At 45.4% G+C, this 27,620-nt stretch overlaps 1 protein-coding gene across 1 annotated transcript in view; it reads right to left on the reverse strand.

Annotated features, from left to right (window-relative positions):
* Positions 1 to 27,620, reverse strand: part of LOC139057673 (nitric oxide synthase-interacting protein) — a 141,639-nt gene that overhangs the window by 84,073 nt on the left and 29,946 nt on the right. Inside the window, exon 3 of the mRNA XM_070536371.1 lies at positions 2,799 to 2,904. Coding sequence (XP_070392472.1) covers positions 2,799 to 2,904 — 106 coding nt within the window. The remainder of the gene's footprint in view (positions 1 to 2,798; positions 2,905 to 27,620) is intronic.

A 27,620-nucleotide genomic window follows, 5' to 3' on the forward strand; every position in this document is an offset into this window, starting at 1 on the left:
CATCACCCAACTCTCTTTGGTGGCCAGCAAGTGGTGAGTGTAGTAGTAGTCTCCGCTACCATTCCCGTTTTCCCGCATTTGGTTAGTCAACCGCATTTTTGCCGCGGCAGTTGTCGCGGCCACCCGTATCCCCAGCTGGTAAATCGGAAGCCCCTTCTTTACCTACCGTATTATTCTCTTCGAGGGAACCCTCAGCGATGTCAACTATACAAACGTGGTTGTCGTCTGTTGAGTTCTCGGGCTTGTAATGGAGTGCGGTTGACGGGCAGGCATGCGCCAGCTGCAGGGCTCGGTGTGCCAAGGCCCCGTGTACCGACAACACTGGACTTGGTAGGCCACCGGCTGTGCAGGGTCATACCACAACTCACATTGCTTCATTATTTGAAGAGGTCAGAGAAATCGAAACATCATGTTGACATGCTGCCAGGAGGAGGTTCCCACCAAAGCAGACATTGACTTTTCCATCCTGCCTTTCTTTTCTTGGAAAGCATATTTAGCGCCAGCAAACAAGGACAGAAGGGGGACGACACCACAATGCGCTCTTTTCTCCCTTCTGTCCTTGTTTGTTGGTGCTAAATATGCTTTCCAAGTCAGTTTACCAACAAGCCCAACAAATGGCAATGGCAATGCTGAAATTTATTTCTTTTCTTTTTTTCTGCACAGCACCATCGAGAGGAAGGGCCTTCCATATGAAATTTCAAGCAGTTTTGTGCCATGCTGCCACTTAATAGTTTGTAGGCACAATTTCAACCTCATGATCTACTTGCCACAATTGTGCGTTTCTGACGGCCAAACCTGGTAAGGGGTCCTTTAACATTCTCCAGATATTAAGTTAGTGGGTTTCTGTCTGTTACCTTTCACGTATCTCCAGAACTTATGAGGCGTTGATTTGACAAATTTAATGTCAAGGTACCTTTGTACGAAAATAGCTATGAACATTTGTAGGAAAATAACCACGAATGGCAGAAAACTTGCCTGCAACTTGGCGCCACTGCATCTTTCTTACCTAGATAACTTTCTGTGAATCCATCAAAAGTACCCTTTTCCCCTTTCTTCTTTTTGATAATAGTGCAGATATTCTGCGCCAAAATATTAGCTTCACAGGTGTTAACTGTGTGGCGCTGTACGTTGTTGAATGCTGTTTCAGCCCGCCGTGAGCAGGCAAGAAACGGGGCTATGCTTTCCTTTAGAGTGGCAGAGCAAAGCAAAATAACAACTGGACAATGAGATAAACGCACAATCCTTGTTATGCACTGATGCCCTCTCCCGAGTAATTCTAGCAACTAGCCCAAATTTTTAAGCTAGAGCGTAGGTTTGGGCATGTTGGTATTCCATAACATTTAGGTTTTTAACGCACAAAAACGGACGAGAGACCAGAGGTACAACACGGACACAGCACTGTGTCTGCATCGTACCTCTGCCTCTCGTCCCTTTTTGTGTGCTAAAAACCTAAAAGTTTTAAGATAGCTTTTATATTGGCAAGCATGCATCCTACGTAGCCATTTGCAGTTGAATAGTGCACAGAACTTATTACGTGCTTGACTCATGGTCTTGAATGTTTCCTCAGACACAAAAAATGGTTTATTGTCAGTGAGCCTTGGATGTAGCAAAAATATTTCTGTATTCAGTTTCGACAAGCACTAGACACTGCAGTGGTTGCACGAAGGTGACACATGCGAAACCAAGTCCCACTGCCACGACCGTCACTGCACCAACTTTATTATGCATTCACTCATAGTCACATTAATTATGGTATTGCTGCTTATGGCAACATGTACCAGTGCCACTTATCTTCTGTTCAGCACATGCAAAACCAAGCTCTGCACATTATTTCTAACTTCAGTTGAGATAATATTAATATCATATGGGTGGAGAATAAATTGGCAACTACTCATTTATGCGCAGTCAACATAATTACTATTCTTTTCAGGTTGATTAATAAAGATCTCACACACAATTTTATTTCCTTAGATTCCTTGAAGAATGTTAACCCTACTCATTTTGCATAGAAAAATAATTTCTTGCGGCCTAAAGCTCTTACTAATCACAGTAAAATGACAGCATCATTCTGCGCTATTAAAATGTGGAATTCTCTTCCCTACCCCATCAGAACATCACCATCTTTTACTGCTTTTAAAAAATGCTTAAAGCCCATCTTTTAAATAAATAATTCTGTTATGATTTTTTATTGCATGTACTCTGTACTTTTCTTGTCTTTTTTTTTTCTTTCTAATTTATCTTTGTAATTATTTTATATGGTAACAATGCACTGTTACTGTTCATGTTAACTTTCCTTACATATATTCAATGTTCATGCAAATTTATATTTTTATGAAATACTTATGTCATCACAAAACAGATTCATGTATATATAAATTTTCGTTTTTATGTACCCATTTTTTCTGTTGGTTTGGTTGATTCTATACTTCTCTGCAAATTTTGTAATTTGTATCCAGTAATCATGTACAGAGGGTCCCGGTAGAGTCTTGTGACCCACTTCTGCATATCCTTCTCGTAATCGTACTCTGAAAAATTATTATTTGATTGATTGATTGATTGATTGATTGATTGATTGATTGATTGATTGATTGATTGATTGATTGATTGATTTTATTCAAGTGGTACATCACGTACACAGGTATTTGATATTTTCCTAACCCCAGTGGTTAGGAAAATATCAAATGCTTCAAATCTTCAAAAGAAATCATTATGAAAGCAAAAACTTGACCAAACATAAAACAACACAATGCAGGGATTGCAATGGTGCAAGCAAGGGGTTTAACATTGGACACACATACCCATAGACAAGGAGGTAGATGCTGTGCTAACAATGGTACGCTCCTTGCAAACAAAGGACTCGGCTTTGGAACGCTCTTCTGCAAGGGCCAGCTCCTGCAGTTCCTTCTGAAAAAACCAAGACAGTATCCTCAATGCCTTGCCCCACAATGGTGAAACCAACTGTACGCATCTGACCCATCCACACTACTAATGCTCATCAGTTACGCTCACTGTAATGAGCCTTTGAATAAGAGGTACTTGATCAATTGAGAGATCATGGTTCCAAAGCACAAATTATGTGACAAAATAAAAAAAGTTGCAACAAATTATGCAGCATGTTTGGCTATTGCCCCAAGCAAAGCTAGCAGAAGCGCCAAAAGTGCTTCCAATAATGTCTTTATACACCCCAGTTGTAAGTTGTAGAGTCTGTGTTACCTTCGTCTTGTCTATAAAACTATAGTACATCATGTTCAATAAAAAATTATTAGTAAGAAACTCTCGAAGTGTATCAAATCTACTCATAATTGATTTTGGAGACAACTTTCTCAAGAGGACAATTTGTAACAGAAGAGCTAGTAGTTTGGCGAGTTGGTACTGACGTGAACCAAGGGGTTGGAGTGGAGAGCCAGAACCAGAGGATTAGCACAGCAGGCTCTGAAAGAGAACGGACCAGCTCCTGCTGTGCTTGCACAGACCAACTTTTTCTTCCTTCACAGCCAGCACCAAGGCACCGGCTGAGAGCGGTGACCCCCGCATTTGCAGCGTTGGTGAGCGCCACCGTATCAATTGATATTACTGGTTGCACAATGAAGGGAAGGCAAGCTTGACACAAGTGCAACTGGTATCTTTACTGAAACTTATTCATTTATTAGCATCCCCTTCAGGACAAATAGCTGTTAAATAGCTTGCTTGAGCTAATCAGGTAACCTACATATTTATCAGTCTAGCATGTTGTCTACCACTTCTTAATCTTTTCTCCATTCCTTAAAACCTCTATATGCACGTTGTATAGTTATCCGTGCCTGTAACAGATCCCGTCCTATCAATGCCTTCCCTGTCTTTTCCACCATACTCTAATAGACTTATCTGCACTACTGGTTGGTTAATGCTTCCATCCACTTTAAATCCCAGCGCTTGAGGAAGGTAGATGTTTCTAATAGGTCTCACTGAGTGAATATCTTCAAATTGCATTAGGATGTGCTGAGTTGTCTCTGAATTAAATTATGTGTTGCGGGCACGGCACGCATGCAAGCATGACTTCCAACGTGTTCGTATTTGCTTGTCTGCAGGTCCCTTTTCTCGTCGCCGCCACGAATGCAAGTGCAATCGCCACACACTGCAAGCCGGAGCGTCAACCTAATCATCTGGATCTACTGCAGACGCAACTACTGGGCACGTGCGACGGCGATACGTATATCGGAAGCATCCACCAATCATCGACGACCAAGTCACGGACCGATCCCTACTTAAACAAGCCCTTGGACCCCCCCGGACTCAGTTGCGGGCACGGCACGCATGCAAGCATGACTTCCAACGTGTTCGTATTTGCTTGTCTGCAGGTCCCTTTTCTCGTCGCCGCCACGAATGCAAGTGCAATCGCCACACACTGCAAGCCGGAGCGTCAACCTAATCATCTGGATCTACTGCAGACGCAACTACTGGGCACGTGCGACGGCGATACGTATATCGGAAGCATCCACCAATCATCGACGACCAAGTCACGGACCGATCCCTACTTAAACAAGCCCTTGGACCCCCCCGGACTCAGTTGCGGGCACGGCACGCATGCAAGCATGACTTCCAACGTGTTCGTATTTGCTTGTCTGCAGGTGAGACACGACACTTCCTCACTTAGAAGTAATCATTTGTCACTGATTGTCGTGCCGTGCCCCCGCACACTAGCGCTGCTTGTATGTGATTGTTGGTCTGTATGTCTCAAGCTTATCACAAGTGGTGATGTCGAGTTGAATCCGGGCCCTGGTTTGACTACAGATGAAAAACTTGAACAGATTATGCAAGCGTTGAAAGACCAGAGTAAAACATTAAGTGACATTAAACGTGATCAGAGAGCAGTTCAAAAAGAAGTGAAAGAAAATGGTGCCGCCATGAAACTTATTGAAGACCGCTTAACTAAACTTGAGTCTTCTTTTTCTAAACTTGATGACACACAACGGACGATGTCTCGTCTGAATGAAACAGTCGCAGTGCTATCTAGAAAAGTTGATGATATGGAAAATCGCCAACGCCGCAATAACCTTATCATCTTCGGTTTGCCTGAGCAAGACAATGAAACACAGGCAGATTTATCGAAACTGATGCAGGACAAAATATTTTCTGTGATTGGTACTTATCCTCGGAGCATTGAGCGCATGCACCGTCTTGGAAAAAAGCAGTCAAAAGCACGACCAGTTATTTTTCGGCTGTATGATTTCAAGGAAAAACAGGAAATTATGAGCAACTGTCCCAAGTTGAAAGGCATGAATATTTCGATAAGTGATGACTTCTCAAAGAGCGTGGTGCACAGGAGAAAGTGCCTATGGGAAAGCGCTAAAAATGAGAAATCGAGTGGGAAGCGAGTGCGCCTAGTTTATGACATGCTTTACGTGGACGGCAAGGCGTATTACTGGGACGATGATACTTCCACACGTAGACCATGCCGGGAGCCGCGTCGTCGTGACATAAGTAGCAACAGAGGCGGCAGAGAAAAGCCCTACGAGAGGCGACACAGCTCTGACAGCAGTCACGAGTGTCCCTGATAGACTAGTAGTTTTAAACGTCAATGCTCGGAGCATATGCAGCAAATCTTCACTTTTGGAAGCTGTCCTCTTGGAACATGAACCGGATATCGTAATTGTAACTGAAACTTGGTTAAATAAATCAATCGAAAGCGCTGATTTCCTTCCTCCGAACTATACGGCTTGTCGCAAAGACAGAGGATCCAGAGGAGGCGGTGTTGCTATTGTTTATAAAACTTCAATGGTCTTCGTTGAAATTTCATCCCCTCCAGAACTGGAGTGTATTGTGGGTACCACAGAGATCGGTGGTCTGTATTTTGTAATTGTTGCAGTATATCGCCCCCCTGGCACCTCCGAAGAATACATGCTATTGCTGAATGATTTCTTACTTGAAAAGTTTGGCAACAGCACCTGTAAGATTATAATGGCCGGAGATTTTAATTTACCAAATATTGACTGGGCATATTATCAGGAAGGTCAAAATAATCAGGCCGTGTCTCGTGTTCTTCTGAATCTGACTTTTTCCCTTGACTTAACACAAATAGTAACTATGCCAACACGAACCCACGAATCGGGAGAATCACTACTTGATTTGGTGTTTCTAAGCAGATCTGTCACACAATCCAAGTACTGGTGTGAAGTCTTAGAAGGGATTTCTGACCACAAAATGGTGATCACGTATGTCTCTACCACATATACCAGAGCAGAGAGGAATAAAACTTTGCTAGTCTCCGATTTCTCTAAAGCAGATGATGTTGCAGTATTGGACCATTTAGAGGAAAGTTATGATGATTTCAGCCATTTTATTTCGCTAAATACCACGTCAGTAAATGATGCTTGGGAGAAGTTTAAAAGCGTGGTATTAAAATCAATGGCACTATTTGTTCCCAAGCGCCCCAAAAAAGTTAACAGAAAAAACCCATGGATTACACGGGGAATAATTCATAAAAAGCGCCTCCTGAAACGAATGAGGTCTAGAAAATTCTCTACAAGAACACGTCATTGTATTCATTCCGCTTCACATGAACTTAAAATGGAAATTATTAAAGCGAAACATTGTTACATGAATACAACACTTACTAATTTTATTAAATCCTCTCCGGGAAAATTTTGGAGATACATTTCAGGGCCCAAATCCGGCATTCAATTTCTGACAAGTGAAAATAAGACTATCACGAACAGCTCTGAAATGGCTTGCCTCTTCAATGAATATTTTGAATCGGTCTTCACATGGGATGATGGTTCTACACCCGTAACAGTACATTCCATTAGGCACTGCATATCTGAGCCAACTATTAGACAAGACGGCATTTTGAATCTGCTCCTTAAACTAGATGAGAAAAAATGACCTGGCCCTGATCAAATTCCCAACGCTTTTTTAAAGAGGTACGCCGAGTGGTGCTCATGTTTCCTTTCAGATATCTATACTAAATCTCTAGAATCTGGCGACGTTCCGAGAGACTGGAGGCGGGCTAAGGTAGTACCGATTCACAAACAAGGTTCCAAACATGACGTCACTAATTACAGGCCAATCTCTTTGACAAGTACATGTTGCAAAACGCTAGAGCACATCATTAGTACCCACCTAACTAAATTTGTGGAAGAGAACGACGTTTTGGGTAAAAACCAGCATGGCTTTCGCCGAGGGTACTCCACAGTCACTATCCTCACTGAAGTTACGCATGAAATCGGCCAATGTATTGATGGAAAGGGTCAAATAGATATGATCTTTATCGATTTCCGCAAAGCATTCGACAGAATATCCCATAGAAAGCTGCTTATGAAGCTGTCTCATTTCTTAGGTAATACCAAGCTATTCAAATGGATTGAGGCATATTTGTCACAAAGGGAACAATTTGTTTCATTAAATTCTGTTAGTAGTACCAATAAACCAGTTCGATCGGGTGTGCCGCAAGGATCTGTTATAGGTCCTTTACTTTTTTCCATTTATATTAGTGATATGGGAGCAGGTTTTTCGCCGCAAATATCCATCAAACATTACGCAGATGACACCGTTATATATGCTAAAATATGCACTCCTAATGATCAACAGGAACTTAGTAACCATTTACAAAAAGTTAGCCTCTGGTGTGATGAATGGCAAATGGAATTGAATACATCAAAAACTGTTTGTATGCGTTTCACGCGTAAAAAAGATCCTTTAATATTCCCCTACAGCATTAACGGAGCCGAATTAGCTGAAGTTATGGAATATAAATACCTAGGAATTCATCTCGCACATGATTTAAACTGGTCGGTACATGTCGACAACATCTGTAATAAGGCCATGTGCACACTTTGGTCGTTACGACGAAAACTTCACGACGCCACACCAGAGGTAAAAACAATGGCCTACAAAATGACTGTACTTCCTGTACTGACTTATGCAAGCCATGTTTGGGAGCCGTACACTCAAGAGAACGCACTAAAATGTGAGCGCGTACAAAACAGGGCCTTGAGGTTTATTTTTAACACATACGCTAGAACGCAGTCCGTCACGGAACTTAGAAATAGAGCTGGCCTCATGACTGTCAAGCAAAAAATGCAGCTTAGCAGGCTGACATTCTTTTTTCACGTATTAAGCGGAGACTATAAGGTGGACTTAGAAAAACACATCACATTAGAGAGACCTGCTAACCCCAGAACAAAGCATCCAAAACATATTAAACCACTTAAATATAGAACAGAATCCTTCAAAAATTCCTTCCTGGTTCGAAGCATAGACGATTGGAACAACTTGCCACACGATATAGTAGAATGTGCTGATTTACAATCTTTTGTAAAGGCTGTTACCAATTATTTGTAAATGGTTGAGAATACGTTTTATTGTTAGCTGTTCATTCGTTGCAGTTGTTTGGGCGCGTTACTTTTTTTTTTTGACCCATATAGTGCTATAACATACTCATTGTAACTGATGTTCTTTGTTGCTTCATATTTGTTTGTTTATATGATGTGCCTTCCTAGCCTGATTGTTTTGTATTGAATTGTTTAAACATCTACTATGTCTAGTTTGATGACAGCAATGTAACCGCAACTCCTGTCTTGGCTTGTGCTGACAGTATGAATAAATAAAATTAGTGTTGTAGCAAACACAGGCCTTATAATGTTGGGAATATTTGCTTCAGTATGCTTTTGTCCTTGGGCATCCAGCTCAGACCTCAAACAACGAGGCACTGCCCTTCGTGTTATCATACAGATTTTCCCTTCTAATTTCTTTCTTGCCATTCTTGTAAATCACCATGGTCTTTTTTGTGTACAGTGCTCACGGAATGAAACGCGTCAATTTAGGGCTAAGTAATGCACACACTTTCGTTTCCACCGGCTGCAGTTCGTGTCGCATCGACGTAATTCTGGCGCGTACACTTACATCGGGCTCCTCGGCACCTTTGGAGACCAGATTCCTTGCGACATGACATGATGCTCTCGCGTACTTTGCACATATGCAGGGTTCTACTAAATCAGGGTGTCTACCAAGTTGACATTTCCAAATTCCCTGAGTTTTCCAGGTTTTCCCTGAGCACCTTTGCGAAATTCCCTGAATGAGCCAGAACTCTGTTTTATGTCAAGACAGGCTGACACCACGTTGCCCGATGCTGTCACTCTCTAGTAAGCATGCTGAAACAAAAAAATGACTTAATCCAGTTTTAACAGTAAGGAGTAATATCTATTTTATTTAAAAAGAAAATAGAAGGAAGGTGTTAGTAAAATGCACAGCGAAAGAAATGGTGAAGCCCATTCCAAATTGAGTTGAACATTTTCAAATACGAATGAAAAGGAGATGCATACATAAGTAAATATTTTTTAATATCAGCTATTTCTATCAACTGATAGCAACCTCATCTGTATGAGGTCCTGAACTTTGTCACAACTAAGGTTCTCTCTCAGCAGCTGGGAAGTCAACCTCAACTGTCCTGACATACTCTCAGCCCGTACACAACATCTGTGTTGGGTTTCACTGCTTAAACAATTTATTTTGGTTTGGATGAGGGACACCTGTGTCTCAGCGTCAGCCAACACTTAGTTTTTTTAGCTCAAGCTCCTTCAAAAAGGCGGCGGCACCCTTCCTTTCCCGTTAATTTCTCAGTGCGTCAGTCCTTTCTGTTCTCATCCTCCTTCTACCACGCTTTCACCACATGGATCATCTGAAGCATCCTCTTGGTCAGTGGTACAGTCAACATTTGATTTTTCAGACTTCTGAGGGGCCACAAAAAAAATTGAAAAAAAGGGCAGTCTGAAAAAAATTAATGCATGTCTTTAACTGCCTTTAAGGGCTAAAATTACCACAGGCACGTCTGAAAAAGCTCTGAAGGCCTGCCAGTACGCTTATTAGGCATATCAGGGCTTGTACTGTGACAGGAGACGGGGTGTAATTAAGGAATACATACTGTGTCTCGTGACAATTGCCCCCTTCCCACGCTTGTTATGCTTCACCGCCTAACAGTAGTGTACTGAGGCGAAGCTAACTTTCGGAGACTGGCATTACGCAACGCGATGTGCTCTGCGAGCTTCAAAGCCAATTGCGAGGATTACAAAGGCGGAGTCGGTGCCATTGGTGATAGCGGCGAATTCTTTCAATGCAAAACACGGCACCGCACGGCAAAAAGCTGAATAGCGAACATAGAAGCAGCTAGGCCTAACGTTGCCGCGGTGGTGGTTACGGCTGCCAGCGGTTCTGCCTGCGAGAGTGCCGGTTCGAGGCGGCGAGATAATCAAAATAGCGGCGGTGGCGGCTTTGATTAATGCCATTTCAGACCTGCAGTCAGGGCAATATACATTGACTATATGGAGTACGTGGTGGTGCCGCAAAACCGTGCAAATTATCGGGCATGTCCGAAAAATCGGGCGTCTAGAAAATCGGTCGTTAACTACTCTGGCAATACATCGTGCCGATTACACGGCGTCAATGACGATTCGTTGCGATTCCTCTGTTACTGGAGCCAGCATTAACACGACTTTCGTTCCCTTTCAATAAAGTTACAGCTAATTTTCCCTGATAGAAGCACAAATTCCCTGAGTTTTCCCTGAGTTTTTCCAGACTGTTCAAATTCCCTGAGAATTCCCGGTTTTCCCGGTTTTCCCGGTTGGTAGACACCCTGTAAATGCTCCGTGTCGCGTTTCATTCCGTGAGCACTGTACATTCACTGCATCCAATTAACTTTCTCTGTGTCACTCATTTTCTTTCTAATGACATCTCTCTTTCAGAGAGATGATCGCCCATAACCTCCAGCGAAGCAGACAGTAGAGGGGTGCTGTGCACACGGCCGTGTCACCAGCCATGTGCACAGCACCCCTTTATTTTCAATTGTACACCCTCGCAGCTAACACACCTTCAGTCATTTCTGCACCCACCCGCCTTATGCCCTCTCCCCTTTAGAAGAACCATGCCTATATATACTGCGCCAAGGAAAGCATATGTTGCCTTAAAAGAGACAAGTCCATTTGTCGAAAAGTTGGCATCTGTTTTTACCTTGTTCTCATTTTGCTCATTATCCTGGAAATGTCACATGGCCTCCATAATCAACAACGCAAATTGTATGTTAGGTTACTTGCGGAGAAACGTAAGCAAATCCCTTTCATTGCTGAAACTTCTATTGTATAAAACACTACTTCAATCTAAGTTGCTAATACGTTGCTGCTATTTTGGACCCTTGCAATGCTACTCTGGTTAATTACCTTGAAATGGTTCAGAATAATTCCACCCATTTTATTCACTCAAACTTCAATCATACTTCTAGCATATCTTGTATGAAAAGCAACTTGTGTCTACCACCTTTATCACTGTGCAGAAAGGCGTTTCACGTATGCCATTTTCACAAAGTATTTCATAATCATATCCTTAGCAGCTAAGTGAGTTCATTCTAGCACCTACCAGGGTGTCTACCAAGTTGACATTTCCAAATTCCCCGAGTTTTCCAGGTTTTCCCCGAGTGCCTTTGCCCATTTCCCTGAGTGATGCAGAACTATGTTTTATGTCAAGACGGGCTGAAACCATATCGCCTGATGCTGTCACTCTCGAGTAAGCACATGAAAAAAAATTAAAAAGTGACTTAACCCAATTTGAATACTAAGGAGTAGTGTTTATGTTATTCAAAAAGAGAATAGAAGGCAGGGGTTAGTAAAATGCACAGCAAATAAAGTATCTTCGAAAAAAATTGCAAATAAGTCGGACATTCACAAATACGAATAAAAAGGAGATGCACATAGAAGCAAATATATTCGAAGATGAGCTATTTCTATCAACTGATAGCAAGCTCAGTGGTATGAGGCCCGAACTCTGTCACAATTGAGATTCTCTCTCAACCGCTCGTAAGTCAACCTCAACTGTCCTAACATACTCTCAGGCCGTGCACGACGCCCGAGTGTTGTGTTTTACTGCTTTAATGGTGGAACCACACGACGGACAAAATCAGCCTTTTTCGCAATGGATGGCGCATCACGTGACTACGCGTCACGGATTTTTGCCGTCCGCGCGTCGTCCGCGACCCCCACGCACGGAAAATGCCAAACTATTTTTCGCATCCGGATTTTGGGGGTCCAATGCTGCCGATTTAGTCTGCCATGCTCTACAGTCTGGCAACAAGCTTGGCTTTGGGATCTTTCTGAAACAGCTTCATCGCTGCTGACACCATTCGTGTCTGCTCGCGTGCGCGTGACTCGCACAAGAGCGAGTGAAATGAACCTGAGTGACGAGGCAACTTTGTTCTTCGATCTCGTGGAGCAGTTCCCCGCGTTGTGGGACATGACTCTCACCGATTACGCAGACACGAGAGCGTAACGAGACCTCTTTCGATTAAACAAGCACTCGTCATCATCGAATTCGGACAAAACAACAGCCATTGCGGCCAACCGTCGTTTCCTTTCAATCTCCATTTTCATTCAGAGTGAAAAACGCGTATGAGAAAGTATTTTTTACACTGACGGCATCATCTACAGTGAGTAGAAACAAGCAATCATATTAAATTACGGCTACTGAGATCCGCCCGGGCCGCCGCAGCATCTTCAAGGCCATGTTCAGCCAATACAGCCACTCTAAGCCTACACGCCGAGAATCTGAGTATCTCTTTCGGAAACGGTGCCCACTCATCACGAATGCATTGCTGTCGAAGCTTCTGGACACAAATTTAACCCAAATACAAGCCTCAGTTTGAAAGTTACGGGCCACACAGTGGACGACGACGACTTGACAAGTTCGAGACGAACGGCGGTCGCTCCGGGCGGTGCCGCCATCTTTATTTTTCCGGCGCGGTCGGCTGCTCAGTCTGTTCGTCGTCTGGATGCGCTTCACAGCCGGACGTGCAGTGGAATAAGCGTCCGCGGCACAGATTTGCACGAAGCCGTCCGTCGTGTGGATACACCATAAAGAGTCTATTTTGGTTTGGATGCGGGACACCTGCATCTCGGCATCAGCCAAAACTTTGTTTTTTGAGCTCAGGCTTTTTCAAAACGGCGGCAGCAAGCTTCTTTCCCGTTTATTCCGCAATGCATACATCATTTCTGTTCGTGTCCTCCTCCTGCCACTCGTTCGCCCCAAGGACCATTTGAAGCATCTTGGTCAGTTGCACAGTCCACGGCCAATTTTTAGAACTCCCTGGGGGTCGCAAAAACGTTCGAGAAATGGGCCAGTTGGAAAAAAGTAAATGCGTGTCATTTACTGGCCTTAGCGACTCAAACCGCCACAGGCACGTTCGAAAACGCTCTGAAGGCCTGTCAGTACACATATTAGGCATATCGGCGCTCATACTGTGACAGGAAATACCGGGTGCACGTGTGTATAATTAAGGAATACATACTGTTTTCCGTGGCAATAGCCCCTTCCCACGCTTGTTGTGCTTCACTGCAATACTTTTGCGCATGCTTCACCATGCAACATTTCTGTACAGAGGCGAAGCTGACTTTCGGGAACCGGCATTATGCAACACACCGTGTTTTCTAAGTTTCTAAGCCAATCGCGACAGCAGCTGAATTGCTGACAGAACAGCAGAACAGCGAACAGCAGAATTGCTGACAGCAGCTAATTCTTTCAAAAAAATTTCGGCACCCAATGGCAAGAAGCTTCATAGCGAACGTCGAAGCAGCTAGGCCTAGCGTTGCCGCAGTGGTGGCAACGGCTGCCAGCGGATCCGCGTGCGAGAGTGCCGGTTCGAGGTGATGAAGTAATCAAAACGGCAGCGGTGGTGCCTTTGATTATTGCCGTTTCGGACCTGCGGTCACGGCAAAACGTCCGGAAAATCGGACGGCGAAGGGTTCTTGCATCCGAAATTTCACACGTTCTGATACGTTGACTCAATGGCGTACGTGGTGGTGCCGCGAAGCCGTCCAAATTATTGGGAATCCGGAAAGTCGGTCGTTGACTGCACACTTGCAACTCATCCAGCCGACGACAGTGGTGGCTACGGCTGCCAGCGGATCTGCGTGCGAAAGCACCGGTTCAAGGTGGCGAGGTAATCAAAATAGCAGCGGTGGTGGTTTTCATTAATGCCGTCTCGGACCTGCGATCACGCAAAACGTTTAGAAAATCGGACGGCGAAGAGTTCTTCCGTCTGAAATTTCAGACGTTATGATACATTGACTCTTTGGGGTATGTGGTGGTTATAGTGTACTAGAACATTATTCTAGTACACTATAGTGGTAGTGCCGCGAAGCCGTCCAAGTTATCGGGAATCCGGAAAGTCGGTCGTTGACTGCACACTGGCAACTCCTCCAGCCGACGACGATTCCTTACGAGTCCTGTCTGTTTCTCGAGCCAGCATTACCACGACTTTTGACCCTCTAAAAAAATTACAGCTAATTTTCCCTGATAGAAGCACAAATTCCCTGAGTTTTCCCTGAGTTCTTCCGGACTACTCAAAATCCCTGAGAATTCCCTGTTTTCCCGGTTTTCCCGGTTGGTAGACACCCTGAATAACATTATACTTTTAGGTGATTTTAACTTGGCCGGCATTGATTGGCCGACACTTTCACCGGGACAGACCGAGGTTTCAAGTTGTGACCAGCTTTTGGAGCTAGCTTTCTGTTTAGGCCTAACCCAGGTAGTGACAGATTATACAGTACAAGAATCTGTGAGACTAAGTCATCAATACTTGATTTAATTTTTCTGTCAAATACTTTAATACCATATCTAGAAATATGTAAAACGGAGGATGGTCTTTCGGACCATAAAATGGTGCAAGCATTTTTAAGCTTAGTACCTGTACCATACCCATCTGCTCTTCATAAAACATTTTTCAAGTTTTCCTCTGCCAATGATGTTGGTATGTTAAGAGTTTTTAGAGGGTTCTTTCGACCATTTTGTTCATCTCTTTGAGTCAAATACTAGTACAGATGATTTATGGGACTACTACTTTGCAACGGTCATGGATTGTATTAAAAACTACATACCAAAGTGCTATAAAAGAATTAAAAGGAAAAATCCTTGGATTACAAGGGAAGTTATACATCTAAAGAGAAGATTAAGGCGAAAACGTGGGGACTGTTCGAGGAATCCAACCCCCGATAAGAAGATCTCAATTCAACACATGAACCATGACCCGAAATGCCTTATAAAAGAATCTAAAGACAAGTTTTATGATGTGACACGAAGTTCCTTAAAGAGGCGCCGCAGAAGTTCTGGCAGTATGTCAACCCATCCACAAAACCGTTATCCTCAGGATCCTGCAGTACTGCTGCAATGCAAGCTGATAATTTTAATACTTACTTTGCATCTGTTTTTACTAAAGATAATGGTCATACACCTCATGTAGCCTACACAGCTGCTAGGCCACCCCACCCATTGCAGACATTGAAATCAATGAACAAGGCGTTTTAAATCTTCTGCTGAATATTGATGTTAAGAAGAGCCCTGGTCCTGACGGCATTCCAAATGAATTTTTACGTAGATATGTAGAATGGAACTCTAAATACCTAACTAAAATTTTTCAGTCCTCTTTTGATAATGGTTGCTTTCCGGTAGCATGGAAACGCACAAAAATCACACCTATACACAAAAGTGACAGTACAGCGGAAGTGGCAAATTACAGACCAATTTCTATTACAAGCACGTGTTCTAAGCTCCTCGAGCACATTGTTAATAAACGATTAGTTTCTTACTTGGACAAATACAACTTGTTTTTTCCTGGACAGCATGGTTTCTGAAAACAGCACTCAACAACCACCCAACTCATTGAAATTGTACATGACCTCTCTGATGAAACGTTAAACTACCGTGGTCAAACAGACATAATCTTCCTCGACTTTGCGAAAGTTAACCATAAAAATAAATTCTGTATTTCAGAGCCCCACCATCACTCAGTGGTTTTCATCTTACCTTTCTTCTAGAGAACAATACGTTTTTTTCGGGGAGTGCACATCACGCCCTTCTCGTGTTGTGTCCGGAGTTCCGCAAGGAAGTGTCCTAGGTCCTCTTTTATTTCTGATCTTTATAAATGATTTGCCCAGTAATATTAGTGTCCCTGTCAGACTGTTTGCTGATGACTGTGTGATGTATAATAAAATTCGAGATATTAATGATCAGGCCAATTTACAGTCTAGTCTGCAAATAATAAAAAAATGGTGTGACGACTGGCAGATGGAACTAAACGCAGCTAAGTCTGTTGTTATGTCCATAACGAGAAAGAAAAAAATTTTGCATTACCCTTACAATATAAACAGTATAACTATTACCAGAGTCGATAAACATAAGTATCTAGGAGTAACGTTCACTTCTGACCTCAGATGGAATCAACACATTGATGCTGTATGTGGTAAGGCGAGCAAAGTGCTCTGGAGCCTAAGACGGAATACAAGTGCGTCGACACCTGAGGTCAAAATTTTAGCCTATAAATCCTTAATACGTCCTATCTTGGAGTATGCTAAAGCTGTATGGGATCCCTACACTAAATCCAACCAACAAAAGTTTGACAGAATCCAGAGGTTAGCGTCAAGCTTCATATTGACACGTGTACTTATCTTGATGGGGCGACCACGTTTCGCCACTTAACTGTAATCGCACAGCGAGGGACGCGCCTGAATGTATCCCAGGTTTCTGGAAAGTTATCGATGCTTCTACCCGGCTGTCTGTTGTCACCGAACCTTGTGTTATCTGATTTCATCGCGTAACGTGAATGGTGTAGAACTTTGTAGAAGGCACGCGGGTCCGAACGATTAGTCTGGAACATTCGACGACTGCTCTATAAAAGCCGACGCGCTTGACCCGCTGATCAGATTTTCGACGATCGCCGACTGTGTTCGCCGCTTTCGTTGTGCTATAAGTGTAGCCTGTTTTGTGGGCACAGGTTCGCCCAATAAAAGCTAGTTTTGTATTCCACCGTACTGCTTCTTTCTTCGCCGTCACTACCACGTGACATCTGGTGGAGGTGCTTTACGTCCATGTACCGGACGCCCCCTACAAGCCGTAATACAAGCCCGGACCGCAAAGACAACACCAGCGCCGTCCCTGAACATCGAGCAAGCCGCCGTCTTCAACAGCTGCCCCCGGAGCACGGACTTCTACCTGAGAAGACCAAGAAGATTGTGGACAAGGCAACCCCAATGGCAGCCCCAGCATCCCCCATCGTGCTGCAGAAGCCCAGGGAACCTCCGACGTTCCGCGGATCAACATTCGAGGACCCGGAAACCTGGCTCGAAACGTATGAGAGGGTCGCTAAGTTTAACAGTTGGGACAGCGACGACAAGCTGCGGCATGTCTATTTCGCATTGGAAGACGCCGCCAGGACGTGGTTCGAGAATCGAGAAGCCACCTTAACGACGTGGGACCTTTTCCGAAGCGGCTTCTTGCACACGTTTACAAGCGTCGTGCGAAAAGAGCGAGCCCAAGCTCTACTAGAAACCAGAGTGCAGCTGCCATACGAGACGATCGCAATCTTCACGGAGGAGATGGCCCGTCTTTTCCGGCACGCTGACCCGGAAATGTCGGAGGAGAAAAAAGTTCGCTTCCTGATGCGCGGCGTCAAGCAAGACCTTTTCGCCGGACTTATTCGTAACCCACCGAAGACTGTGGCTGAGTTTTCTGCAGAGGCATCGACGATCGAGAAAACTCTGGAGATGCGCACCCGGCAATATAACCGCCAGGGGCACACGCCGCAGTATGCCATCCAAGGACTAGGTTCGGACGACCTTCAAGAGACCATCAGGGCCATTGTGCGCGAAGAACTGCGCAAGGTCCTGCCTTCGTCGCAGCCTCAAGTGGCCTCTATCGCCGACTTCGTGAAGGAAGAGGTGCACCGATCCCTTGGAGTTCCTGAGGTGCAACCAGAACCACCGCAGCCGGAAGCAATGACCTACGCCGCCGCCGTCGCCCGCCGTCAAGGCCCCCCTGCGCGACCGCGCCAAGCTCCTGCAACACCGCAATTCCGTCGTCCACCGCCGCCGCCACCAGCGCGCCCACCCGTCGTCCAGCGCACCTATACGAGGAAGACGGACATTTGGCAAGCCCCCGACCACCGCCCGCTCTGCTATCTCTGCGGAGAAGCCGGCCATGTGTACCGCCCATGCCCATACCGCGACATGGGACTGAGAGGGTTCGCCGTCAACGCGCCGCGTCCACAGCTTGGGGAGCGCCCACGTGACATTGCCGATTACCTAGCCGCGACTCAGTGGAACTCTCGACGACCGTCCCGTTCGCCGTCACCAGGCTGCTACCTGTCGCCGCAGCGCCGTCCATACACTGGCCCAGCCCGGGGCCGCTCTGCGAGCCCATACCCGGAAAACTAAAAGCAGCAACCGATGGAGGTGCGGTTGCTGTTCGTCGAACTGACGAAGATCCTCCGCCGCCGACGAAGACGACGAAGAGACCATCTCGACGACATAACGACACGCCGCCGTCCCGACGAAGTCTGGAAGCCAAAACTACACCGACGAAAGACGACTTGACGACGCGACGTTCCAACCTCAGTTCAACACGACGCAGCCGTGATCCAACGCCAAGACCTAACTGCAATGCCAGACAAAGAACAACCGACCTCGACGTGATTCTCGACGGCCACGCAGTCACTGCCTTAGTCGACACAGGGGCCGATTACTCCGTAATGAGTGGACACATCGCCGCCCAGTTGAAGAAAGTTAAGACCGCATGGGAAGGCCCTCAGATTCGCACCGCTGGAGGACACCTCATCACGCCGACTGGGATCTGCACTGCAAGAATAACCATTCATGACCGGACTTACCCTGCCACCTTCGTTATCCTCCAACAGTGTTCACGAGACGTCATTCTCGGTATGGACTTCCTGGACCAACACGGCGCAATCATCAACCTGAAGTCGAAGTCAGTAACGCTGTCGGAAGATAAAGCAATGCCGCCGGAGAGCACTCGTAGTCACCACGCCTTGAGTGTGCTCGAAGATCAAGTGAGCGTCCCGCCTCGCTGCAGCATCGTTATTTCGGTCAGCACCAAAACACCCGCTGACGTAGAAGGCGTCATTGAAGGCGACCAACGTCTACTGCTAGACCATGAAATTTGCGTCGCAAGAGGGATCGCTCGACTGCATGGAGGGAAAACTGAAGTGTTGCTGACAAACTTCAGCCAGGAGTTCAAGCACATCAACAAGGGCACGACGATCGCATACATCGAGGAAATTCTGGAAACAAGTAATGCGTTTGTCCTCTCGGACTCCGCCGCATCTACCCCGACGACCATGGTTCCCGAACCAGACTACGACATTAATCCGAATCTCCCTATGCTTAAGCAACAGCAGCTCAGAAGTCTGCTCCGACGATACAAAGGCTGCTTTTCGACGTCATCGAGGATTCGACAAACACCAGTCGCCAAGCATCGCATAATCACCGAGGAATGCGCTCGCCCACTCCGTCAGAGCCCTTACCGAGTTTCGGCGCGAGAACGTGAAGCTATAAGAGAACAAGTCGACGAAATGCTGCGCGACGACATCATCCAGCCGTCGAAAAGCCCATGGGCATCCCCTGTTGTTCTGGTAAAGAAAAAGGACGGAACCCTACGTTTCTGCGTCGATTATCGTCGTCTGAACAAGATCACGAAGAAGGACGTATACCCCCTCCCACGGATAGACGACGCATTGGATCGGCTCTGCAACGCTAAATACTTCTCGTCCATGGACCTAAAGTCTGGCTATTGGCAAATAGAAGTCGACGAAAGAGATCGCGAAAAGACCGCCTTCATCACCCCAGACGGCCTCTACGAGTTCAAGGTTATGCCATTCGGACTGTGCTCGGCGCCTGCAACGTTCCAGCGCCTGATGGACACGGTTTTAGCAGGATTGAAGTGGCAGACCTGTCTCGTATACTTGGATGACGTCGTCGTCTTCGCCGGAAATTTCGACGTTCACCTTAGGCGGCTGGCAACAGTACTAGAGGCCATCAGGTCATCAGGACTTACTCTGAAGCCGGAAAAGTGCCGCTTCGCTTACGAGGAGCTTCTATTTTTAGGCCACGTCATCAGCAAATCTGGAGTCCGCCCCGACCCGCAGAAGACAGCTGCCATAGCAAAGTTCCCACAGCCCATCGACAAGAAGGCAGTGCGTAGATTTCTTGGCATGTGTGCCTACTACAGGCGATTTGTCAAGAACTTTTCACGCATCGCTGAGCCGCTGACGCAGCTAACTAAATGCGACGTCGAGTTCAAGTGGGAAACGCCGCAGGCCGAGGCATTTCAAGAACTCAAACGACGCATGCAGTCGCCGCCCGTACTTGCGCACTTCGACGATCACGCCGATACCGAAATCCACACTGACGCCAGTAGCCTAGGCCTCGGCGCCGTCCTGGTCCAGAGAAAAGATGGACTTGAACACGTGATAGCTTACGCTAGCCGGTCGTTGTCAAAAGCGGAAGGCAATTATTCTACAACCGAAAAGGAATGCCTCGCCATCGTTTGGGCTACAGCGAAATTTCGCCCTTACTTATATGGCAGACCATTCAAAGTCGTCAGCGACCATCACGCCTTGTGTTGGCTAGCGAATTTAAAGGATCCCTCAGGACGGCTGGCACGGTGGAGCCTCAGACTACAAGAATACGACATCACCGTAACATACAAGTCCGGACGAAAACACTCAGACGCCGATTGCCTATCCCGCGCCCCCATTGACCCGCCGCCGCAAGATGACGAGGATGACGACGCCTTCCTTGGAATAATAAGCGCGGAAGACTTCGCCGAACAACAACGAGCGGACCCGGAACTTAAAGGCCTCGTCGATTGTTTGGAAGGGCACACCGACGTTGTCCCCAGGGCATTTAAGCGCGGATTATCTTCCTTCACGCTTCAAGACAGTCTACTCGTGAAGAAGAACTTCTCGCCAGTCCGCGCCAATTACCTTCTTGTTGTCCCGTCAGGACTTCGTCCAGAAGTATTGCATGCCCTACATGACGATCCGACCGCTGGACACCTCGGATTTTCCCGGACACTATCGAGGATACAAGAAAAGTATTATTGGCCGCGCCTGACCGCCGACGTCGCCCGTTATGTCAGAACATGCCGAGACTGTCAGCGACGCAAGACACTGCCGACAAGGCCAGCCGGATTACTACAGCCAATCGAGCCTCCTTGCCGACCATTCCAGCAGATCGGGATGGACTTGCTGGGACCCTTTCCGACGTCAATAACCGGAAATAAGTGGATCGTCGTGGCGACGGACTACCTCACCCGCTTCGCTGAAACAAAAGCACTGCCGAAAGGTAGCGCAGCCGAAGTGGCGAAATTCTTTGTCGAAAACATCCTGCTGCGACATGGCGCCCCAGAAGTCCTCATCACCGACCGAGGAACGGCCTTTACAGCGGAGCTCACCCAAGCCATTCTGAAATACAGTCAGACAAGGCACAGGAGGACAACGGCTTACCACCCGCAGACGAATGGTCTTACGGAGCGGCTGAATAAGACCCTCGCCGACATGCTAGCGATGTACGTCGACGTCGAACACAAGACCTGGGATGCCGTCCTGCCGTACGTAACATTCGCTTATAACACGGCGGTGCAAGAAACAACACAGATCACACCGTTTAAGCTGGTTTACGGCAGGAACCCGACGACGACGCTCGACGCCATGCTGCCCCACGTCACTGACGAAGAGAATATTGACGTCGCTAGCTATCTCCAGCGCGCCGAAGAAGCCCGACAGCTCGCCCGCCTACGGATCAAGAACCAACAGAGGACCGACAGCCGACACTACAACCTCCGACGACGCTTTGTTGAGTACCAGCCCGGCGACCGTGTTTGGGTTTGGACACCGATACGCTGACGAGGACTCAGTGAGAAACTACTCCGACGCTATTTCGGACCCTACAAGGTCATCCGACGTATTGGCGCTCTGGACTATGAGGTCGTGCCAGACGGTATTTCGCATTCACAGCGGCGCCGCGCACGATCTGAAGTGGTCCACGTGGTGCGCCTTAAACAGTTTTACGGACGCTGACGAAATTTCTTATTTTCTTTTGTTGTTGTTTTCTTTGCTACGGGTGTTTTTATTTCGCTTGTATGTAGCATCGGGTCGATGCTTTTTAAGAGGGGGGTATTGACACGTGTACTTATCTTGATCGGGCGACCACGTTTCGCCACTTAACTGTAATCGCACAGCGAGGGACGCGCCTGAATGTATCCCAGGTTTCTGGAAAGTTATCGATGCTTCTACCCGGCTGTCTGTTGTCGCCGAACCTTGTGTTATCTGATTTCATCGCGTAACGCGAATGGTGTAGAACTTTGTAGAAGGCACGCGGGTCCGAACGATTAGTCTGGAACATTCGACGACTGCTCTATAAAAGCCGACGCGCTTGACCCGCTGATCAGATTTTCGACGATCGCCGACTGTGTTCGCCGCTTTCGTTGTGCTATAAGTGTAGCCTGTTTTGTGGGCACAGGTTCGCCCAATAAAAGCTAGTTTTGTATTCCACCGTACTGCTTCTTTCTTCGCCGTCACTACCACGTGACAATATTTAACAAGTATCGCTGCTGCCAATCCCCCACTGAACTTTGTAAGCCTGCCGACTTACCTCCGCTAGACTTATGTACCAGGTATGAGCGACTGAAACTAATTTACCTTATCATTAATGGTCACTTGCTTGTCGACAAACACAACTTCTTCAAAATCCTGACAAATTAAATATCCAGACATCGTCATAGCCAGTACATCACACCCCCTCAGGTCAGAAATGACTGTTTCAAGTACAGCTTTGTCCCAAGAGGCATTACGGAATGGAATGCGCTCCCCGACTCTGTCATGTCGGCCTCATGCGTTGAGGAGTTTTTGCAATGTGTACACGTTATTCTTTTTGCCGCTAACTAATATGTATATAACTTTGCCAAAGGTGTATCCGTTCATTTTGTTTCTTATATTTTGGGGGAAGTTTGTAAGGTGCATAGAATCTAAACTGATACGCGTCCCTGCTGAAATGTCTGCAGTTGTTCATTCACTTGCTTTTTTTGTCATACTGTATTCTTGTATGTGTTGTATTTTCCACTCCTGTAATGGCCCTTCATGGGCTGACAGTATTATTAAATAAAGAAATACAGTCGAACACGGATATATCGAACCCACATATATCGAATTATTGTCTGTATCGAACTCGTAAATTATCCCCTTGAAAATTCTGTGTTAAAGTATAGACATTTGTACGTTTATATCGAACGATATTTTTACCCGCCATTGGATATATAGAACACCGCGCGATCTCGGCACTCGCTGCACCCGCGAGCTTCGCGCCTCCCCCGAAAGGCTCGGAAAATGCGAGAGCGAGAGAGGCTCGGACTGTTTCAAGTTTTATTGCTTCATTCATAGGTGGTACATATATGCAGTAGAAGTTATACAGAAAGAGGTCCCACAGTTATAAACTGCAGCGGGACCTCTTGTTCTTAGTTACATAATAATACATAAATAAAAAGGCGTCAGTTGCGGTTACAAACAAAGAATGAATTACACAATTTCTACAGTGTTAAAGTAATATAACCTATGGCAACACATCACAACAAAAAATAAATTACATCAATAAGCAACATAAACATGCTTCAAAGAAATAGATACAGTTTACAGGGTGTTAATATAAGCTCTCAGTGAACGTTGGTATGATGATAATGTAGGTGAGGATTTCACGTGAGTAGGTAAATTATTCCACATTTTCACACTAGCAAAACCAACAGTTAGTTTGCCATAGTTGCTGCACGATTTTGGAAGTAAAAGGTTATTTTGTAAAGAGAACCTGGTAGTGTTAGGATTAGCAAGACTATTCCTGCCAATGACATAATGTAATTGTGGGTTATGAAGAAGGCGGTAAATAACGATGCTGTGATTGTACCAGATAATTTTATTTATTGTCAGGATACGTAACTCAGTGAAGATGGGGGTAACATGAGCGTTATAAGGAGCTGAAGCGATGATACGGACAGCGTTATTTTGGATGTGCTGCAAGGGAGCTATATGACAGCGATATGTAAGACCCCAAGAACTGATGCAGTAATTTAAGTGGCTATAAATGAAGGCATAATACAGTGTCAGGAGAGTGTGCTTTTGAAAGTACTGTCTGGCCTTTAAAAGCACTCTGATTCCATAGGCAGCTTTCTTTTTTATGAAGTTGACATGCAAATTAAATTTTAGAAAGGAGTCTAATTGAACACCTAAAAATGAGCACTCATTAGATGGAAATATTGGGTGAGAAGCTATGTACAGTGGTAGAAGGTTATGTCGAGGTTTACTGTGTGAACTAAAAACCACAAACTTTGTTTTCTGAGGGTTAATTAGCAATTTATTTTTTTTTACACCAACTACTGACATTATTTAGTTCATCATTTAAAAGCTCAGTTAGCGTAAAGATGTCGTTATGTGAGGCGTAAATAGTGGTGTCGTCCGCGTACAAGAGACATTCTGTAGAAGTTAGGCAGTTTGGGAAATCATTAATGAAGATTAGAAATAAGAGGGGACCGAGTATGGACCCCTGTGGAACGCCAGTGTTAATTATTTTTGTGTCAGACAGCACTCCTGAAATGCAAACCTGTTGCTGTCTGTCGTATAGATAGCTGCGCAGTAGTTCCAAAGATGGACCTGTTATGCCATATGCGCCGAGTTTAGTAAAGAGAATGTTGTGGTTAATGGAATCGAATGCTTTCGAGTAGTCAATAAATACAGATCCTACGAATCTGCCCCCATCAATTTCCGCTTTGATCTTGTCAGTAAGGGTGATTAAAGCTAGGTTAGTAGAATATCCAGCACGAAAACCAAACTGTCTTGGTGTTAATAATTGGAACTTATCCAAGTAATTAGATAGGCGCTGTACTAATAGTTTTTCTATTACTTTACTGAAGCACGGCAAGATGGATATGGGCCTGTAGTTTGCTAGTAAGGTGACGTCTCCTTTTTTGTGCACAGGAATTATTTTTGACTTTTTCAAGTCACTAGGAAAAATGGCAGTTTTAAAGATTAAATTGACAACGTGACTGCAAGCTTCACATATGCTGTCAACAATTTCTTTGATATGATACGAGCATATGGAATCTAAACCAGGACTGCAATTTTTAAGATTCATAATTGTTGCTCGAACTTCACTGGGTGTAGTTGGGAAGAGATAAAATGATTGTTGTGTCAAGCGTGGCATGTGAGTGTCATTACCCCCAGGGATATCAGGCACAGTACCAAAAAAGTTGCTGAATGCGCATGCAATATCTTCAGGGTTTGTAAGTGTGCAGTCTTTTTCTTGTATTTTCGTTATTCTATTCCTAGTAGTATTCTTATTCAGAAACACATTAAGTATCTGCCATTGTTTCCGGGAATCGTTCCCGGTTTCATTTATTACATTTTCATAGTAAGTTTTCTTTGCTTGTTTTAGTAGATTTGTCAGTAAGGCGCAAAACTTCTTGTACCGAAACTTAAGAGATTGGTTAAATGGTTTTTTTTTTGCATTTACGATACAGATTTTCTTTCCTGCGCATGCTCTTCAACAATCCTGGTGAAAGCCAAGGGTTTGATGGGGAGGCAAAATGTTTACGGCACTTAACTATTGTTGTTGCTGAGGATATACAAGTTTTAATTGTGCCAGATAACTCAGTATAAGAGGCTTCAGCGTCATTTAATGATGTTACGCGCGACCAATCTGAACTGTTAACTAGCTCTATGAAATGTTCTTTGTCAAACCTGGGTTTAGTGTACAGAGTTTCGATGGCGTGATTAAGACGTGGAAAACAGAGCACAATCGGAAAGTGGTCGGTTATGTTGCTTCGTACGATAAAAGCCTTAGGGGGATAAATCAGGTTTGTTAGTGCATGATCGATGAGAGTAGTCGAGTTAGACATGCACCTAGTGGGTAGTTGTAACAATGACTCGATACCGTATCCATGACAGATGCTAATGTATTCTCTGCTGTAAGCGCAGTTCTCATCCAGAAGATTGATGTTTATGTCTCCCATGATAACCATGTTCTTGTTTTCATTCGAGACAGTGTGAAAAATTTTATCTAGAGCGCAGCAAAACGTGTTTATACTAGAGCTGGGTGATCGGTAGATGCAGCCAAATACAGTGCTTTTTTCACCGGTACTGAAACATGAATTATTGATTTCGATCCATACTGCTTCGCAATCGGGCATACTAAGATTTAAATCTAGCCGGCGTTTATACTCTATATCTTGTGAAATAAAAATTGCGGAACCGCCGTGATGGGATGACACGCGATGACAATATTCCGGAGTGTATGATGGAAATGAAAACAAATTCTTATCGCTATCGCTTAACCATGTCTCTGTTACACAAACCAGTGAAAACGAAATATTGATCGATGATAACAGCAGGTGAAACTCGTCAGTGTTTTTTTAGACTTCTTGCATTGAAATGGATAGCTGAGCAGCTGGGATTTGACAACAACGATGCCAGTTCGTTTGATTCAACGTAAGCCATGTTGGAAAAAGTGAGGTGCTATTACGCATGGTTAGTGAAAATCGCGAGATCTGCCTCGTTTCGAATTCGAAAAACCCTGCTGTCTGTGTTCTTCCGTGCCTTGATTAGGCAGTCATCAGTCCATAGGAACTGCCAGCGATTTTCTTTTTTCAAGGATAGAGCTTTCGAAAATATCTTTTTGTTTTCTTGTGTCAGATGGTCGTTGACGTAAATCGGCTTAGACTCAGTTCCATGAAAGCCTATGTCGCGAGTCTGTAGACGCGCCTTCCGCGCCTTGCTTACGAACTCTGCTTTCTTTGCCCTCGAGGTGAACCTTGCAATTAAATTTTTCGTGCTTGAGACAGATGGCACTCGATGGGCAATTTCGATGTCGTCTCTCGATACCGGGCAGTCAATTTTACTTCCAACAGCCTGAAGAATCGCCACACAGTCTTCGCCTTGAGTGCAGGGTACACCCTTTAGTTCAACATTATTTTTGCGTGAGTATTGCTCTAGCTCACTTACTTTCTGTTCCAAGGCTGCGTTTCTAGTTGTAAGTGCCAAGTTCGTAATCTTCAGTTTCTCGTTCTCAGACTTCAGTTCCTCAACAGTTTCATTTAAGTAAGCCAGGCTCCCCTGAAATTCCTCCAAGTCTTTCTTGAAGTTACCAACAAACGTTTCTGGTTCAGTGGCCATCTTCAATTTAACGCGCCAAATAACTGTACTCCCGCTGCGCCCGCTCTCCGCGGAACTGCCTTTTTTTTTTCCCTCTCTCTCTCTCTCCCAATGTCTCTCATCCTTCCCCCGCGTAGGCAGGAACGAAGGCGCCGGCGGCCTCCCCCTTTGGCTTTTTTTTTTTCTTGTTGCTTGGCTCAGCCAACCACCGCTCGTGCCTTTCGTACGTCGCTGTCGCCCTCGGTGGTGGCCATCGCGAGCGCTTTGTTGGCGGAGGCTGCGCACGTGAATTCTTGTGTTTTGTGCGCGTTCTTGTGTTTCATGTACATTATTGTTTTGCGTGCGTCTCATGACACGTGTTACTGGATCGTGGTGAGCTGACGCGGAAGCAATGGCCGCAGCCAGCACAAGCAGCGTCAAGAAGCGCAAGAACCTGGACTTTGCGACAAAGCTGAAAGCTATTCAGCGTGTTGAGGTGGGCGAGAAAAGTGCGACGGTGGCAGACGACTTCGGGATTCCTCGGAGCACTCTAAGCACCTTGTTAAAAAACAAGGCGGACATAAAGTCGAAAGCGGCGGAGCAACAAACGTCGGGAGCTTGTCGTGTGCACGCTCCTGCCCACGAG

This window comes from Dermacentor albipictus, chromosome 3, assembly GCF_038994185.2.
Source record: "Dermacentor albipictus isolate Rhodes 1998 colony chromosome 3, USDA_Dalb.pri_finalv2, whole genome shotgun sequence".
Classification (NCBI taxonomy): domain Eukaryota; kingdom Metazoa; phylum Arthropoda; class Arachnida; order Ixodida; family Ixodidae; genus Dermacentor; species Dermacentor albipictus.